Below are 16401 nucleotides of genomic sequence, written 5' to 3' on the forward strand. Positions count from 1 at the left end.
CTCTAAAATGAATTCCACAGTCTCCGTGGCTTCATTTCTTTAAAACATCCTATACTGTACCCGAATATTAATGATCAGATATCCCTTAAGCTATAATTGTATTACATTTCTGCTGATGTGCAATGCAATATATATACCCAGTGATGCCTGGGTCCGTGCTCTTAAAGAACTTAAAATTTAGCTAGGGAAGGAAAACATTTATCACCAAAATAAATCTAACAATACTAGACAATAAGCAAATAGATGCCAAGTGAATGTTGCCAACAATAAACACAAAAATCCAGAGGACCCTCTAGAGAGTGTCAGAGAAAGGTAGATCAGACTTAGTTTTTCAAAGATGGAAAAACATGGATAGGCAGAGAAAGGAAGTCAGGGAAAGTTGTTTTGTTTTGTTTTGTTTTGTTTTGTTTTGTTTTGTTTTTTAGGAAGGATACTCATGTAAGGAGAAACATAAAGAAAGGAAAACCAAGGAATGAGTTTCTCAGAGTTACTGGGTCCATTTGTCATAAAGGAAGATGAGTTTGAATGGCTAGGTTGTGGCCGTTGGGTTGAGTGGGTCAAGCCTACATGCAAACCCAGCACACATATTTATGCACGTGGCAGCTGGAGGCTCTGGTCTATCCACGGTGGGAACCAAGCCAGTAAAGCAGCTTCAGAATCAATTATCCACTGATGAATAGAAAGAAAGTCCATTGAGTTAGACATGCAAAGGGCAATACAATTGGCTTCAACCATAGAACAATGCGATACATCTTGAACGATGCTACTTACAGAAGGGGAAGACGATGAACAAGTGTGTCTAGAGACTTTCAACTGACAGGGCTCTTTCTGGGAAAATATCCATTTGGGATTTCAATTTGGGTTAGCTCGCCTTTCCTCTTTTTGGAGACCTGGGATAGTACAGTTAGCCACGTCTTGTCCTACAAAGATCTTGATTCTCTTTTCTTGTATGTAAAGGCCGCAGGGTGAATGTGAAGGCCCAGTATTCCAGTGTTTCCCACTGGAGTCATCTGGACCTAGTCAAATCTCTCCAGATGCAGCGGTGTGGGGGTACTTTGAGCCGGAGAGCCAGCAACAGTGATGGTGCTTGTGGGTCGATTGGTGACTCTTTCACTTAGGACTTACCATTTCAGCAGCACTTTGCAACGATTACTAGAAACGGGATATATCAATATGTCAGTGACATTTCTGTACCACTCAACGTTGTACATGTTAAGTGCCAAGGACACCTCATACTTGTGTTTATGGGGAGAATGATTCGCTGACATGTGCTTCTTTTGTCTTGCCCCTGAATGCCTCCTGTGGCCTTCATGGAGGTAGTATTGGATGATAACTTTATGTGTTATATGCCCATTCACTTTGTGGCGCAAAAGAGGGCCAAAAGAGGGAAGAAGGCTGTAAGAAAAAAAACAAAACAACAACAACAAGCTTTTGACCCAGGTGAGGGAGATGTGATAAAATGGTGTCCGAACCAGTGCGTTTTGTCTTTTCTCTACGATCCAGATCACGTGGATCTATAAGGAAGACAATGTGTAGGGAACGGGACCAGTCACACGTGGGTTATGTTTCTGCCTTTTTGCGAGGCTTGGGAGGCACATCGTGTTCTCATTTAGAGCCCTGCCAGACCCAGCAAAAGCAAACAAAAATTGTACCTTTCATACACTCAGTCTTTAAGTGAAAGCCACCTGCTACTTACGATTCTCTTTTGAAGAAGCAATCGTTTGTCCCAGTTCTGCAGGCATCAATCAGTATGAACGTTTTTTCCTTCTTGTCCGGGTTTGAATATAAAAAGGGTTTGTCTGTAGACTCTAAACCACCCTCAGGAGGTGGGTTAGTAAATCAGGCAATAACACCGATTTAATTCCCTCAGATCTGGACTCCAGCCATAGTACAACACTTCAACCTTCTGCAGATCCAAACACACATTCGGTGGAAGAGTTGGACAGGACAGGACCTCTTTCCGTGACGACTCGTAAGGACATAACAGCCCCTTTATTGGCCTGTGATCCTGCTTCAGCTCTGGCCCACACTGGCCTGGATACAGAGCTTGGTGATACAATGATGCAGTTAGTGCTATGGGGCTTGGCTCAGCCCAGAGGATAAAAGGGTCTCCATTGCCGATATTTTCCTGGCGGGTTCTTTAAATCTGATTTTTCCTTCATTCTTGGTGATTTCCCTACTCAACGGCCTTATCTTAAGGAAAATAAAAAGGTTGGGGGATTCCGCTCAAGTTGATTTTCTTTCTCTAAATAGTTATGCCAGTGACACCCAAGACCACGGCTAGGACGGTGGTTTCTCTATGTTTCAACCATGTCCTTTGGTTCCCATCTTTCCTCCAGTCAAGGCAGGAGAGGGGTAGGGTTGCTTTCATAGCTGCGAAAAGATCATTTGGGCCTGGCTAATCAGAGAGAGTAGGGAAATCACCACAGCCCACAGAAGAGGGGCAAGGCATGTTGTTGACAATTAACAAAGGTGACAGGGCCTGGGAACAGAAGAGGAATGTTTGCCAGGACCTCTTCCTACTGCTAAACATCCGGTAGAAGCAATGCTAAACTCCTCAGGAGCCTTAATTTCCACTGTATGGACAAGGCTATCTTAGAGATCAGCCTGAAATCATTCGCAATTTCTTCACAGAATATGAAAGAAATCCAGAATTAAGAAACTCATTTCACTGCTTGCTACCCATAACGGACAGAGTCCTTTTAGGCAAAGGAAAACATCAGCAAGCATGTGCTGATCACCAAGAACGTATGTAGCACAGTGTTACGTATCAGAGGAGGTGGAGATAAGCCTAAGAATGGGCCCCTCCAACGGAGGGTCTTGTATTTCCACTTTATGGCCCCGATGTCTTGTATTCCGATACTGGGATTGGGATTTGGGTGAATGTCTTCCTCCTGGTTGCGATGTGTGCTTGGTGGTGGACGTGGCTTATGGATGTGGTTTACGGAATGCCTGCACCTGTAACTCAGAGGTCAGTACCTTTCCTACAAGGACCCAAAAGAAATCAACTCAAAACAGTCCCAAGTGATTTCAGATATGGGCAGTGGTTCAACCTCAAATTGATATATGTCAGTGAAGGTCCTGTGTTTGCCCAGGCAAGCGTTTCCTGGCATTTTAGTGCAATGATGAGAATCCTCATTCACGGGCGAGATCAAAAACCTAATAATAGATGAAAAATGGTAACTTTAATTGAATATTCTTGAGAAGGTACTGAAGTATTTCTTTGTGTAAATTTGATCCGAGTTACTCGAGCAGGTTATTCTGGATTCTAGAACTTCTTCCCTTTTTTGTCATTAGGGGTAGACTACCTGCTGCTGTCGTATTTATCACCCTACGGTTGTGCTTCTTGACCCGCAGCTAGGTACTCTTGATCATTTATAAGAGCACTGGAATTCAACCGTTCCTTTTCCCCTGTCTCTATGTTCTCTGGTTTTCCCGAGTGACTTGGGCCAGGATGTTCCAGGGTGGACAAAGTCTTGGTTCAGGCTTCACCTTGTCACTTTGCCTTTGTTGATGACACTGAAAAAGAAGTTCTTAGGAGCCAGTTAAGGGACAAAACAGAATTCCGTTACACATTCCTATCAATCAGAAGAGAGTGGCGTGCACAAACTACAGTATTCCTATGCACCTACCCATCGGACACTGCGATAGTTAGACCCCTCCTGTCAGCAGGTAACAGAGGATGTGTTTCACGGCTCCAAATTAATGTTGGATTCATCCCTCCTTGAAACAGAGCAGAGTCATACTCAGAGCTTCTCTACATCACATGGAGACTGGGAAGAAGATAAAGACCATCCAGTGACTTCTACTCCAACATCTAGCAGTAAGGATGGTAAAGCCCAGTTGGCTCCAGCTCTTGATAAAAATCGATAAATTATGGATGTCTTTGCAGTGTCTTTGGTGGAGGCACATCAGTTGACTGCTGCTATGCTGTCACTTCTGATCAGAAGGTGTGGCTGGTGATGGCTCTTTGATTTTTCTGCTTTGTAGACCTCTTAGAAGCTACTGTCTGTACATTGAGTGCAAACCGTATTTCTTTCTTAGTCTTAAAGGTCAGGCTTCTTAAGCTGTGGAATTAGCAGCGTGGTCTTAAAATAACATATTGCTCATATATGGTTTGCAATCGGTGTAAAGGTCTGAAGGCTATCACTTTCTATTTCCCTTTCGTTGATAACATTATTTTGCCGTTCATCATCTGGACATAAATCCATGGTGCTGGCGACTGAGGGAGCAGTGCCCTTATGGCAAAGGAAAGAATAATCAAAGCGTCGGGTCTTTGAAACCTTGCATTTGCTACTCCATTTGCGGGCAGCATGATTTTGCTTTTCAGTTCAGTGATGTGTTTTTTCCACTTCACCCGTGGTGGGTCTAAATTGAGTAAGAGCTCAAGATTATCTAGTCCCTGAATTGACTTGAAGGCCACAGTTAGTTGTAGTGGCATAAACCTAACTTCGATCATCCGGGCAGGTGTTGCAACACATGCCCCTTCTGGGTATGGGGATCACCGAAATCTCTTCCATCGATGTCCAGGTGGTGCCAATTGCAAAATATTGCTTCCCTTCGATAGTATAAGGAAGTACACGGTCTTTTGCTCCGTACTCGTGAATAACGAATGGGAAGCTTTTGTAGCATCTGACCATTCTGAAGACAGGCATCCGCTGGGTGGCGGCCTCACAAATGTGAGTTTACCATTGATTCCGCCTCCACACAGATAGGACTGATGGCAAAGGTGGAAGAAGAAGTGGACATCTTCCTGAAGACTCAGCTACTTCAGTGGAAAGTTCTACTTCTCGGTCCCCAGCCACAAAGGAACTCAGGACCCTCATCCCAGTGACCCCTGCTAAGACGGGGGTCCCTGAAGTTACTGAAGTTAATATTGCTGGAGATTCCGACTCTAATGTTGATCGTTTCTTTTCAGGTAACTTGGCCATTTGTTATCTGGTTTGATTTTTCTACAGAGAGAAACAACGCGTGCTTGAATACTGCGGGGGACATTTTCTGTGTAGGCTGTGATTAGGCTGATTTGTGACATGGGAATGGCTTTTATTACAGGTCATGATTCTAATGCAAATAAAGTCAGATTTAGGTTAGATAAGTAATGCTTTTATTTGTCAGAGTAACCTCCATTTATTTTTGTGACTTGGTGGTTATGGTAGAATTTCTTTCTTTGCTCCTAATCTCGTGATATACTAATTTGAACCATACAAAATCAACGTTGTTGTAGGTCCAAGTCGTTAACTATTAGCAATTTCATTTGATTCAACTAAGATATGCTGCCTGTTTAGTAAGGGTTTACCCAACATGTGAATAATGTCCATATGCTAATGTCTTTGCTCTGAAATTATTATCTTTACTGGTGATGGATTGGCAAATTTTGCTTTCGGTGACGGGCTTGTAGCCAAACCTACTTATGATTCACACCTCAAACTTCATGAGTTAATCTACTAATTATGAATAGGCACGATTTCTCTTGTTGTAATGGCAAAGAGAGGACTAAAGATGACTTATTCAATTAAGTTGGACCCAGACCCGAAAGGAGCGTGAGACTTCTTTTCTCAAATAACAGTCTCCCCTGCTTCTCCCTCGCTTTGTTCCCCCATTTGCATTAAGAAACTGACACTGAAGAAAAGAGAACCAGAAATACCACCTCTGGTTAACAGACGAGAATTGGAATTGTTCCTCCTTGTGCCCTTCCCACTCAACCATTGAATTATACTAAATATTTGTGATTGAAAAAACATACATATATATATGTATATATATATACGTATACACACACAAATAAATATATAAATTTATTTATTTATAGCGAGATCTTTCTCTCCTTCCCCTCAAAAAGAATAAATCTTATGAGAACCCAATATAGGAAACAGGCGGTATCTGTGAGGCTCTGACTGATATGGGGACAGAAGACTCAGAATACCACCTGCTTGGATTCTTTCCTCTGGGCTGCTCACCGTAGAGGTTCTGGAAAAACAAAAAAAAACACAACAGTTTTTAAAAATACTGACTTTGGGGATACTGGTATGACAAAGCTCCTTACACCCTTTGGTTCTGTTTTTCACCATGGTTCTGCCCTCAGTTATGAAAACAATCCAAGCAGCACTGTCGGTTTTCTTCCAGAGAAATGAATCTCAGAGCGCTGCCTGGTTTCTCCCGGCAAAACAAGGCCTGTTGGGCAATTGAATGCATTTAAATTTAACATGGCAGTTTTAATGGCAATGGTATCATAGAAGGGCTAAATAGCCTATTTGTGAGTAAATAAAACTCTTTCTGCAAAATGGATATTCACATACGCTGAGTCCTTCTGTATTCCGTGGTCAAACAGAGTTTTCATGGTTCTCCATGGATTAAATGATTAGTAAGTGATCTGTCATCCTTGGTTTTCTTCCAAACCACTCAGATACAGCTTATTTCTTCCCATACATTTTTCTCAGTCTTTATGCTTAATATTAAGAACTAAAACATTTGCACTTGTGGTAGTGGTGGCGGTGGTGATGGCGGAGATGATGGTGGTGGCACTGGGGCTGCTTGTATTGGCGTTTCAGCGAATGCTATTTTCAGGTATTCTAACCAAGAAACAAAGCAATCTGATTTCTCCGTACAATTATACTAGAGATTACAGGTCGCCTATTTCTGCCTTCTCAAATCAAAGACATGGTGATGATCAGATTACCTTAATCTTCATGATGGGTGACTACAGCCACTTTATGAAACCATTGTCCCTTTTGTTATTGCTGTTTGTCTTCTTTTTGCTTTGTTGTTGCTTTGCTTTTTTTTTTTTTTTAAAGATTCCAGTGTAGTGTTGGAAATGTGTGGGGAAGAGGGAGAAGAGCAGGGGTTCCCATATGCCGAATCCAAGATTTGACCTGTGGATCCAGATTGTAGCAACTCAAAAGCTTGCTTCAATCTAAAGGCCTTTTGCTGATGGATGATTGAGGGGATAGAATTATATTAACTCTTTGTGTTGAAAACTACAGATTTCATTTTTGAAAAATATTGGGTTTTTTTGAAACATACTCTAATAACCAGGTCCATATTTTTCACAGGTTAGCTATCTCCTTATTCCTTTTTCATTTGTCTTCTGACTTTTTTCTCTAAATAAGCAGTTGAGCTTTCCCTCTGAATCTTTACATAATTCAACACCAAGATCCTTTACTCACCAAAACCATGGTCTATTTCCTGCCTCAGAGAAAGCTCTTTAAATGGCTCATGTTCTGAGCCAGAGAGTACATCCACACCCAGTGATCACGTTTGTGTAATTCAAAGCGTATCATCTTCATTTCAAAAACACAGTATCAGGTTCCAACCTCAGACCTGAGAAGACATCATAATATTTTTGTTAGAGTATTATGGTTATTAGATTTCTATCAAAACCGCACTTCCCGTGGTCATCCTGGATGGTCTGTGCTGTCCCAGTTTCTTTACTGTTGATCAAAGCTCTAGCCTCCTCACCAGGGTGTCAAGATGAACAGTAATTAGTACCAATGAAGCCGTTCAAGGCTCCTTTGCCATTGCTTTTTGGTGACTCTTAAAAGCCTGAACTTGGTGAGGGGCTGTCCGACAACGCAAAAGTGAGGAAGGGCAGATTCCCTGGTTCCTGGAACGTATCCCCTGTTACTGGAACAGATTCCCTGTAACGGGAACACCCAGTAACGACCCTTTTCTAATTGCTCCTTACAGAAGACCAAGACTCACCAGTTCACCCCAGTGGGAGGTCCCATACGACTCATGGATCAGAATCAGCTGGTGAGTTTGAGCTGCTTGAGTAATTTACTGTTATCATCATTTGAGCCTACTTAATAAAGTATGAGTCAGTGTCTCAAGAAGAGCGGTTCTCAGACTTCCTTATGCATCACTATCACAGAGAGTGCTTATTAAGTCACACTGCTGATAAATATTATGGTGTTAGCTACAGTACCCTGTGCGGAGGGTTACGCCGAATGCTTTCCACAGGTTTCATCATTTAGTTGTGAAAACAATGCCCTGCGACAATTGTGGTTATCCCAGTTTTAATCGTTATGAAATTGAGTCTCCGATCCCTTAAGCAGCGTCCTCAGTATATGGAGAAGCTGGGATCAAGCCCAGACCGTTCTTCCTCCAAAACCCACACTCTTATTAATCTGGTGTAGTGCAATGTTAAACTGAGACCCTACTTGTATTCTTCCTGATCCTTCCACACAGAAGACTCTCCTCCGGCGCCATAGTTCTCAAAGTGCAGTCCCCATCCCTGCGGCATCAGCATCACCAGGGAACTTACTAGAAAGACAAATGCTCAGGCTCTACCTCAGACCTGCTGCATCGGAAACCTTAAGGATGCGTAAAGCAGTTAGCATAACCCCCAGAACAGGGTCCCTAGCACTTACTGAGAACGTACTGTGTGCTAGGGACATTGTTCTAAACACTTCACATGTGCTAGGTTGGACCATAGGAAACTGCCCTTTTTCTAGGTCAACAGCCAAAGAGCCACAATTTCGTGTGGTTCATCTAATATTACCATATTTCATCATCCTACAAACCCTGTGACTTATGTAAGTACTGTTATCATCCCGTGTTACAGACAAGGACACTAAGACCCAGAGAGGGCAAGTACCATGGCTGGGTTGACATGACTGGTGAGTTGAGCGGTGGAGCCAGCTTTCAAGCCCTGGGGGTCTCATAATGCCTCTATAAGCCCGTTCTGGAGAAAGCACTCCGTAATGACCATAATTACGGCCAGGCGTGTATGATTCAGTGGATACACATTTGCCGTGACTCAGATCCCACCCATGGAAATATTACTCCAGGCAACCGAAGTCTGACATGAGGCAGGTTTGCCTGTGACCGAAAATGGTGGGGCCACTGAGAGGTTGTGTGTCCCTGGTATCGTCAGTCCAGGTGATCCATGAAAACCAGGTAAATCCATAGGAACCACGGTCTGTCCTTCACGCCTAAGTCGGGGCCACGGTTGCCTCCAGGCCTAAAGGTTCACACACTTAAAGCAGATATGAAGGTGGGTATTTACATGGTACCTTGGTAATAAGCTTTTATGTAAGAGCACAGGATATAGGGGTTCATTAGAAATGTGTCTAAAACAAAGACAGAAGTCGCAAGGTCTCTAGGTTCCGTGGTTGGGGCATTTAGCAAATTAGCCTTTTTAAGTTTCCTTTAAGTTTCCTTCTTAGTAAAAAGGGGACCAGGATACCTGCCTCAGTTACCTCCCAGAGTTCTTGCGAAGAACGTGAGGTATCAGGAAAGTGACAAAATCTTGGAAATGATAGGGAGTTATTATTAAAACACATGCTCTCTAAAATTAAGAGGCCCCAGTTACTCCAAGTGTGATCCTTGGACCAGCCACTGGGACATCAACCTAGGAGCTGGCTGGAAATGCAGAATCCCCAGCCATCCCAGGCCTGCTGCGTCAAGGTCTGCGGTTTTTTTTTTGTTTGTTTTTGTTTTTTTTAATTTTTTTAACCTTTATTTATTTTTGAGACAGAGAGAGACAGAGCATGAACGGGGGAGGGGCAGAGAGAGAGGGAGACACAGAATCAGAAGCAGGCTCCAGGCTCTGAGCCATTAGCCCAGAGCCCGACGCGGGGCTCGAACTCACGGACCGTGAGATCGTGACCTGAGCCGAAGTCGGACGCTCAACCGACTGAGCCACCCAGGCGCCCCAAGGTCTGCGTTTTAACCAGACCTCCCCCCATACCGGGTGTGCACTGAAGTTTGAGAAGCTCTGTCCTGGACTGTTCTTCTCACAGTTGAGGCCAGTTGAATGATCTCTGTGCACACGTCTCAGGTTAGCTCTCATCTCCAAATTACAGTGTCAAGTGTCCCTCTTTGCAGAACTGGCTTTCCTAGCTAGCCCTACCCCGGCTGGGTTTGCAGACCTCTAGGGTGCAAGGTGAGGCCTGCTGCATCTCGTCCATCTTCTTTGGCTTTTGCTTGAAGTGAGAATCAGGTGGGCGGGGGCGGTCTCTTTTGTTTGATTCCTGCGCCGGTGTCTATTGTTCAAGTAGGAGGTTTCATCTTGTTGCACACACACCCCGATCTTTCCTTGCTGGGAGCGCTTTTTTTGAAAACCGTAATCAAGAGATTAAGATCCATCAGTGGCCTCCTTTTCAAATATCGAAGGCTGCTGTGAGTCCGAGAAAGACCAGTGAGAGTGTCTGCACCACTTAGATGGTTTTCAAGCCCAAAGATCTCCAGGGTGCATGGCCCACATCCAGTCACTTGCACAGGTGAAAACCTGCCAGTGACCAAGGACTCTGGGAGGCGGCCGGAAAAAGCACCTTGGACTCCTTCTCAAGTTTGTAAAGTAACAGGCCACTCTCAAAGTGACGTGAGGTATGTTGAATGGCCAGAAGTCTAGTCAGAATTTGTTTTGTTCCATTTCAAGGTTAACAAAAACAGGAGATTGTATAAACAGGAGTCGGCTGCTCTAAAATAACCACCAACATCGAGATTTCACTGTCCACTCTGCACAGTCTAAAGTTTGACTGTCCTTGGAAATCTTCATGTACTTCAAGCCTGGCCATGTTCATGCGTTGCTTAGCTAAACAGACTGCCCTGATTACTTTTTTGTCTTCCCTCGGTGGACTTTTAGAATTTTGCAGTGGGTTCCCCGTTGGTAGGGGGAAATAGTTCATTTTCGTGGGATGTTTGCAAATTTTGTTCTGAAGCAGTGGAGGAGGCATAAAAAACACAAGCAAAAAAAAACCCCAAAAAACAAAAAACAAAGCATTAACTCAAGTGAGTCTCTGCACAGATGTCTTAGAAGTTTCCTTTAAAACATGATGACTCCCTCATTTTGATGAGCCTCCCATTCGGACTTGTGGATGCTTTGTCTTGCGACACTCCCTTCCAGTTTGAGCTGTTTTGTTTGTTTCCTTGTCGTGTTTTGTAGTGGTAGAAAATATTCATTCTTCTGAAAAAGCATGTTCCAATAACATAATAGCGGGGACTCTACTAGGGTGAATTTTTTCTAGACAGAAAGGGTCATTATCCCCTAAACCCTTATTTTTTAATATTTATGTTTGTGTCCAGGAAGACACTCACTGCAATTGTTAGATATGCTTCGGAGTTTCTGGAGCATATGAATCCTCTAGGGATCTTGTGAAGATGAAGATTCTAGTTCAGTAGGGGTGAGGCCTGCGATTCTGTATTCCTAGCAAGCTCCCACATGGGACACCTCGGCAGTTGGTCCAGGGACCCCACTTTGAGTAGCAAGGTCCTGAATCAGAATGGAGCTGCTTCACACAATTCCCATCTTTGTGTCCTTCTTTAAACCTCTGTAAATGACGGTGAAGTGGATTTTATTCTCATCCCCATTCTCTGAATGAGAAAACTGAGACTTGGAGAGGGTAGCTTGGCTCAGCAGACATTGCTGGCAAGAGGTGGAGGCAGGACTCGAACCCAGGACTGCCCTGCCCTGGAGCCCAAGCTCTGAAACACTGTGCCGCACCACTGGTGAGAATTCTCCTGTTCTTGATGAAAATAACACTTCCAGACCTCAGCCTTAACCAAACCAACTTTTCTGGGGAGATGTCTTTCGTGTAACACTTTATAAATGTCTACGGCTTGAATCTATAAATAGCTGCGCAGTGAGCAGATGGTAGAGAGGTCAGCCCTGTGTACTGCTCTGTAAGGAGCTCGTGGTCACGCATTCCAAACTTGGGTTGAGAGGTGTTGTTTCTTCCTCTCAGGGCACACAAGTGGAAGTCAAGAAGGTGGGGCGAACACGACCTCCGGTCCTAAGCGGAAACCTCAAATTCCAGGTAAGTTTCAATCTGTGAAGCCAAAAAAAAAAGGGGGGGGAGGGACTAAAACACATTCTTGGGGCACCTGGGTGGCGCAGTCAGCCGAGCGTCCAACTCTAGATTTCTGCTAGGTCATGATCCCAGGGTCGTAGGATCGAGCCCCAAGGGCTCCACGCTCAGCATAAGCCTAAGGTTCTCTCTTCTCTCTCTCCCTCTGACCTTCCCTCACTCACATGTGCACTCTCTCTCTCTAAAAAAAAAAAAAAAAAGCATATTCTTTGCAAGCTAAAGGGTGAACGAGAGCACTTGGTAGGGAAGAATGAAACTCTCTTTTCTCTGGGACCCGTAGATTGAATGAGCTAACATTCAGACCTGTTCCTGGCCTATCCCAAAGAAGTGACACGTTAGTTACTAATGCTTCCTTCCCAAATGACTGACTCTATGGACTTTATGCCGTATCCAGGTCCTTCCTATCCCCGCCCAGTTTCCCCTTAATTTCTGGGTTTGGGGTGAAGCGTGCGACTTTCCTCTCACACTGCAGATGGTGAGGAGATGTAAAGGCCATGTGTGTGGAGTAAAAACATTCTTCTGATCCCCAAACTGCTTTTTCTCGAGGGACAGCCTTTACTGATCCAGACAGAAGAAAAGTGTCTAAATGAGTCACATTGCGGGGTGAGGAGGCTGGGACCCCTGGCTCTCCTGACCATCAAGATTTAAGGCACTTGAGGCAAATTCTCGATCTGATTAACTTGGGCTCAAAACCGAGCATTTGGTGGAGTGGGGATGGGGGGATTACAAAAAAGGAACGGTTTTCCTAGGGTTGTAAATTCTCTTTTTAACCTTCCCCTCTTCAGAGGCCTCCAAGCTGAGCCTCCCTCGGGGGAAGAAGGGGAGAATGTAGGAATCACTTCATCCCCCTGCCTCGGCTTGCCAGAGCCCTCTCTCTGAGCTGGGAGAGGAGCAAATGGAGAGACGCGGCGGGCTGCTGGGGATGTGGGGGTGGCGGACGTGCAATTTGCAATATTCTTCCCTGCTCTAGCGAGGGTGAATGTGAGGCATCTCAGAGGAAAGACCAGAGAAAAGAACAGAAACGGTATCTGCTGTTGGCCTCCCCACCTCCTGACGCCACCTCCCTCCCCAAAGTCACCTCACCAGGTGGAGGTCCGGCAGAGGCAGTCCTGCCCTGGACATGGGAGGAAAACCAAGACTCTCAAAGACGAATGGATGACCTATGACTTCGCACTCTTCTTGGTTCCTGAGCTCTAGCTCATTGTGCACACAACCCACTTGGCAAGGGAATTGATTCAAGTTGTCAAGTCATGTTTTTATCCCATTAAAGCTTGATTTTAAGACCTGTATATAACACGTTAGTGGTCCACAAGTAATACATGATTACTGGAGACATTTTAGAAAATTCACGCCGAAGGACAAAAATATAAATCATTTCTTATCTACCTCACCACCCAGAAATATGGTTACCATTTTCATATACGTCCCTCCCATCATTTAAAAAGGTAATTTCTATACAAAAATGTAATTACATCATGCATGCCGCGTAGTAAGTCACCACTCCCAACTGGTTGCCCGTTACGTTTCCAACGTCATTGAATATCCTTCTCCTGTTATCAGAGCCCATACTATAGTGAGTATACCCTAATTTATGTAACTGATCCCTTACTATTATTTTAGGTCATTTGCAACTTTCACTAATATAAATAACACAGCAGTGAACATCTTCATAACTAATTCTGAGGCGCTGTAAATTCCCGGAAGTGTAACTGTTGGCTCGAAACTATGCACATTTGGAAGGATGAGTTTTGCCTAATGACCACCACCCCGCCCTGTTGAATGGGCATAAGTTCAGACCTCTGCAGGAGTGCCCTTTATCTATCCACTAAGTACACGGTCCCTTTTTGTGTTTCTTCATAAAACGTAAGGTGGATGTTCTTATATAGGAGAAGAATGTTCCTTTTAAGGGAAACATAAATGTCCTTTAGTCTGCTTAATAATATTGCACCAAAAGCTTTTACAAGTTTCTGCAGGTGATTCTCTGATTTTCTGGAGACACGCCTCTTCTGGAGGAACTTGAAAATTCTGACTGGTGATAAGAGTTTAAAACAAGAGGCCTGTTGGGCAGACGCCTATAGCAGAATTGTTCTAGTATTATCTGCCAGTTGGCGAGGCCGTTTGGCCAGACTCAACCTGTGGTGCTGAGTGTAGTTCTTGTCTGGACCAGGTCAATTTATAAAGTGCGTTTTTGTTTTTATAAAGTGTCTTTCCCAAGCTCACAGGTGTCTTTTGGTTCACTCTCACCAGAATGGCTCATCATCTTGGCCTCCCTCCTGGCCTTGGCTTTGATTCTTGCCGTCTGCATTGCCGTCAATAGTCGAAGAAGGTAAGGGGATGCACCTTGGGGCCTTTGCTTTGAAAGGACGTCACTTAAATGTGGGCTTTGCGTGCTTGCTATTCAGAGTGTAGCCCCTGGAACCAGTGGCCTCGACACTCTGGGATCTTGCTAGAAATGCAGAATCTGGGGCCCCACCCAGATGTCTTGTGTCAGAATCTGTGTCTTGACAAGATTCCAGGGATTTGGGTGCAGTTCAAGAAGCCCTGCTTTTGCACATTCTTTAGATAAAACAGACACTGTGATTATTTAGAACATCACTTTTAAACAGTGTGGAATCTTTTGAGGTTCTTAATTTTTCAGGGTTGAACCCTTGGAGATTCCATCTGATGAAAGTTATAAAATATCTCACTGGGAAGGCATAGGAGTATGTACTCATTCATTGATTGATTAAACAATGTTTAGTAAATGCATCCATATTGCAAAAATCGCTGTATAAAGATCTAGGAATTGGTCATCTTCTTTAGTCTGTCTGAAGCCCACAGAACCTTCTAGAACCCTTACCTAAAATGGGCATTGGATTTCTATGGGTTTCTTATTGTTTTCGTTTGTTGTTGTTTGTAACGATACCGTTCTCTCTTTTCTGGGAACTATAGTTGAAAGGATTTGGGTTATTGCTTAGGAAGAGCTCCCCAACAGTCTATGAAATGATGAAGAATTTTCCTTAAAAAAGTCTGAATAAAGACTGTCAAACAGCATCTGGGCCGTTTGTATAGCCTCAAAGGTCCCTCTGTCTCCCTGCCTCAACCAAGGCCTATCACGCTGGAAGTTATTTAAATAATACATATAGCTGATTTAGCTGTGACCAGGCTCAAGAGGTAACACCACCTAAAGTGAAATGAATGAAAATAGTCATTCTGGCAACAGAGGACATGAATTTTGACAGGGTACATAGTATTCTATAAGTCTAAATTTCCTGCTCAAAATGCTCTGAAGATGCATTATTTTCCCCTGAGCATATGTAGAGGAACATTAAACCTTCTGTAAATGTCCCTTGAGATTGCTTCTTATACGGTATAAGAATCTTATTTCCAAGTAGGGCTACCTTTATGGTGTCACTAGATCATCTAACAGGCCAGAAAATGCCCCTAGCTTGGGGAGAAGATCTGGAGAAAATGCTAGAATGTTTCTTGTTGGCTTTTGTAAAGCAACAAACAGCTAATTCTGTTGCCATGTGCAGCCCATGCAGTATCTCTCTCTGAGGAAATCAAATAATGTCACTTTACCCTGGTACGAGTTCATCAAAGTGCTGTATTAAAGTCGATAACTGTTGCTCTCTGTACCTTTGAGAGAATAATAAAAAAAATTACTCATGATAGCCAATTGTATAAGGAACAAACACTAGGAAAAGAAATCCGAAAGACCTCCTAGAAGCCTCTCCTGACTAAATGGAAAGAGATTTTGTTTGCTGAATTTGAATAATGTGACTTGAGGGAGCCCTTACAAAGAGTCTTTATACTCTCCCTCAGCCTTCTTGTTTTCTCTTAGATTACTTTTGCTCAATTAAAGATGAATTTCCCATTGTTGAAAATGCGTCCTTTTGTTCCAGGGCCTAGACTGTACCCCTTCTGCTCATATATACACATATACAGCTTTGCGCATGTCGCCATAGAAACGCTGGCCCCAGATGCCGTCCATGTGGGAAATTCTTCAGAGAAACATCTCAGCTGTCTCTGAGAGCAGCTGGAGCCCGTACAGAGGGGCTGGTTAGCTCATACGTCACTCCCCATCATGTCAGCTGCAAAAAAGGGGCCTCACGGCTGCCCTCCCCCTTGTCCCAAGACCAGTAGTCACCCTAGCAACAGGCAAACAGGGACACTCGGGATCCGGCACAGCGAGTATCTCACCGGGAAAGTAGCCGCTTGGACGCCGTAAATTACTATGTCCTGATTAGATAATCTAAACCAGATTTGCCACGCAGCTAAGAGGGTGGTTAACGGCTGCACGGGCCCCTTAATGTGCACTGCGTTTCTAAAGCCGCAAGCCCATTCCTAATCCTCTTAAAAGGCTGGGGCCTTTCTGCTTTGAACGTTACATTTGAGAGAGATCCAGAATCCTATTTTCATCAAAGAAAGTTCGGTGGAAAGTAAAGACCTGTGACGGGCTTCCATGTATTTAGCAGACATCTTTCGAGTAGCTCCTCTGACTCCGTGCTGGCGAGGAAGAAGAGAAGACTGAAAGTGGAAAGGGTGCCGTCTCGTCCCAGAGAACCTTAAGGTTTAGCGGCAGTGTTGACTTATTGGATCTGAGTCAGCTAAT

The 16401-nt window shown here is 44.0% G+C and overlaps 1 protein-coding gene across 17 annotated transcripts in view; it reads left to right on the top strand.

Annotated features, from left to right (window-relative positions):
* The window catches only part of CD44 (CD44 molecule), a 91437-nt gene that overhangs the window by 67744 nt on the left and 7292 nt on the right, over positions 1-16401 (top strand). For 7 of the 17 annotated variants that reach the window (XM_019812260.3, XM_019812264.3, XM_019812268.3 and 4 more), the window contains 6 exons: positions 1871-1972; positions 3734-3832; positions 4712-4918; positions 7684-7749; positions 11685-11756; positions 14055-14133. In XM_019812260.3, coding sequence (XP_019667819.3) covers positions 1871-1972; positions 3734-3832; positions 4712-4918; positions 7684-7749; positions 11685-11756; positions 14055-14133 — 625 coding nt within the window. The remainder of the gene's footprint in view (positions 1-1870; positions 1973-3733; positions 3833-4711; positions 4919-7683; positions 7750-11684; positions 11757-14054; positions 14134-16401) is intronic. The other 10 variants (XM_019812271.3, XM_045039135.1, XM_045039137.1 and 7 more) reach the window with 6 other exon arrangements.

This window comes from Felis catus, chromosome D1 (assembly GCF_018350175.1).
Source record: "Felis catus isolate Fca126 chromosome D1, F.catus_Fca126_mat1.0, whole genome shotgun sequence".
Taxonomy (NCBI): domain Eukaryota; kingdom Metazoa; phylum Chordata; class Mammalia; order Carnivora; family Felidae; genus Felis; species Felis catus.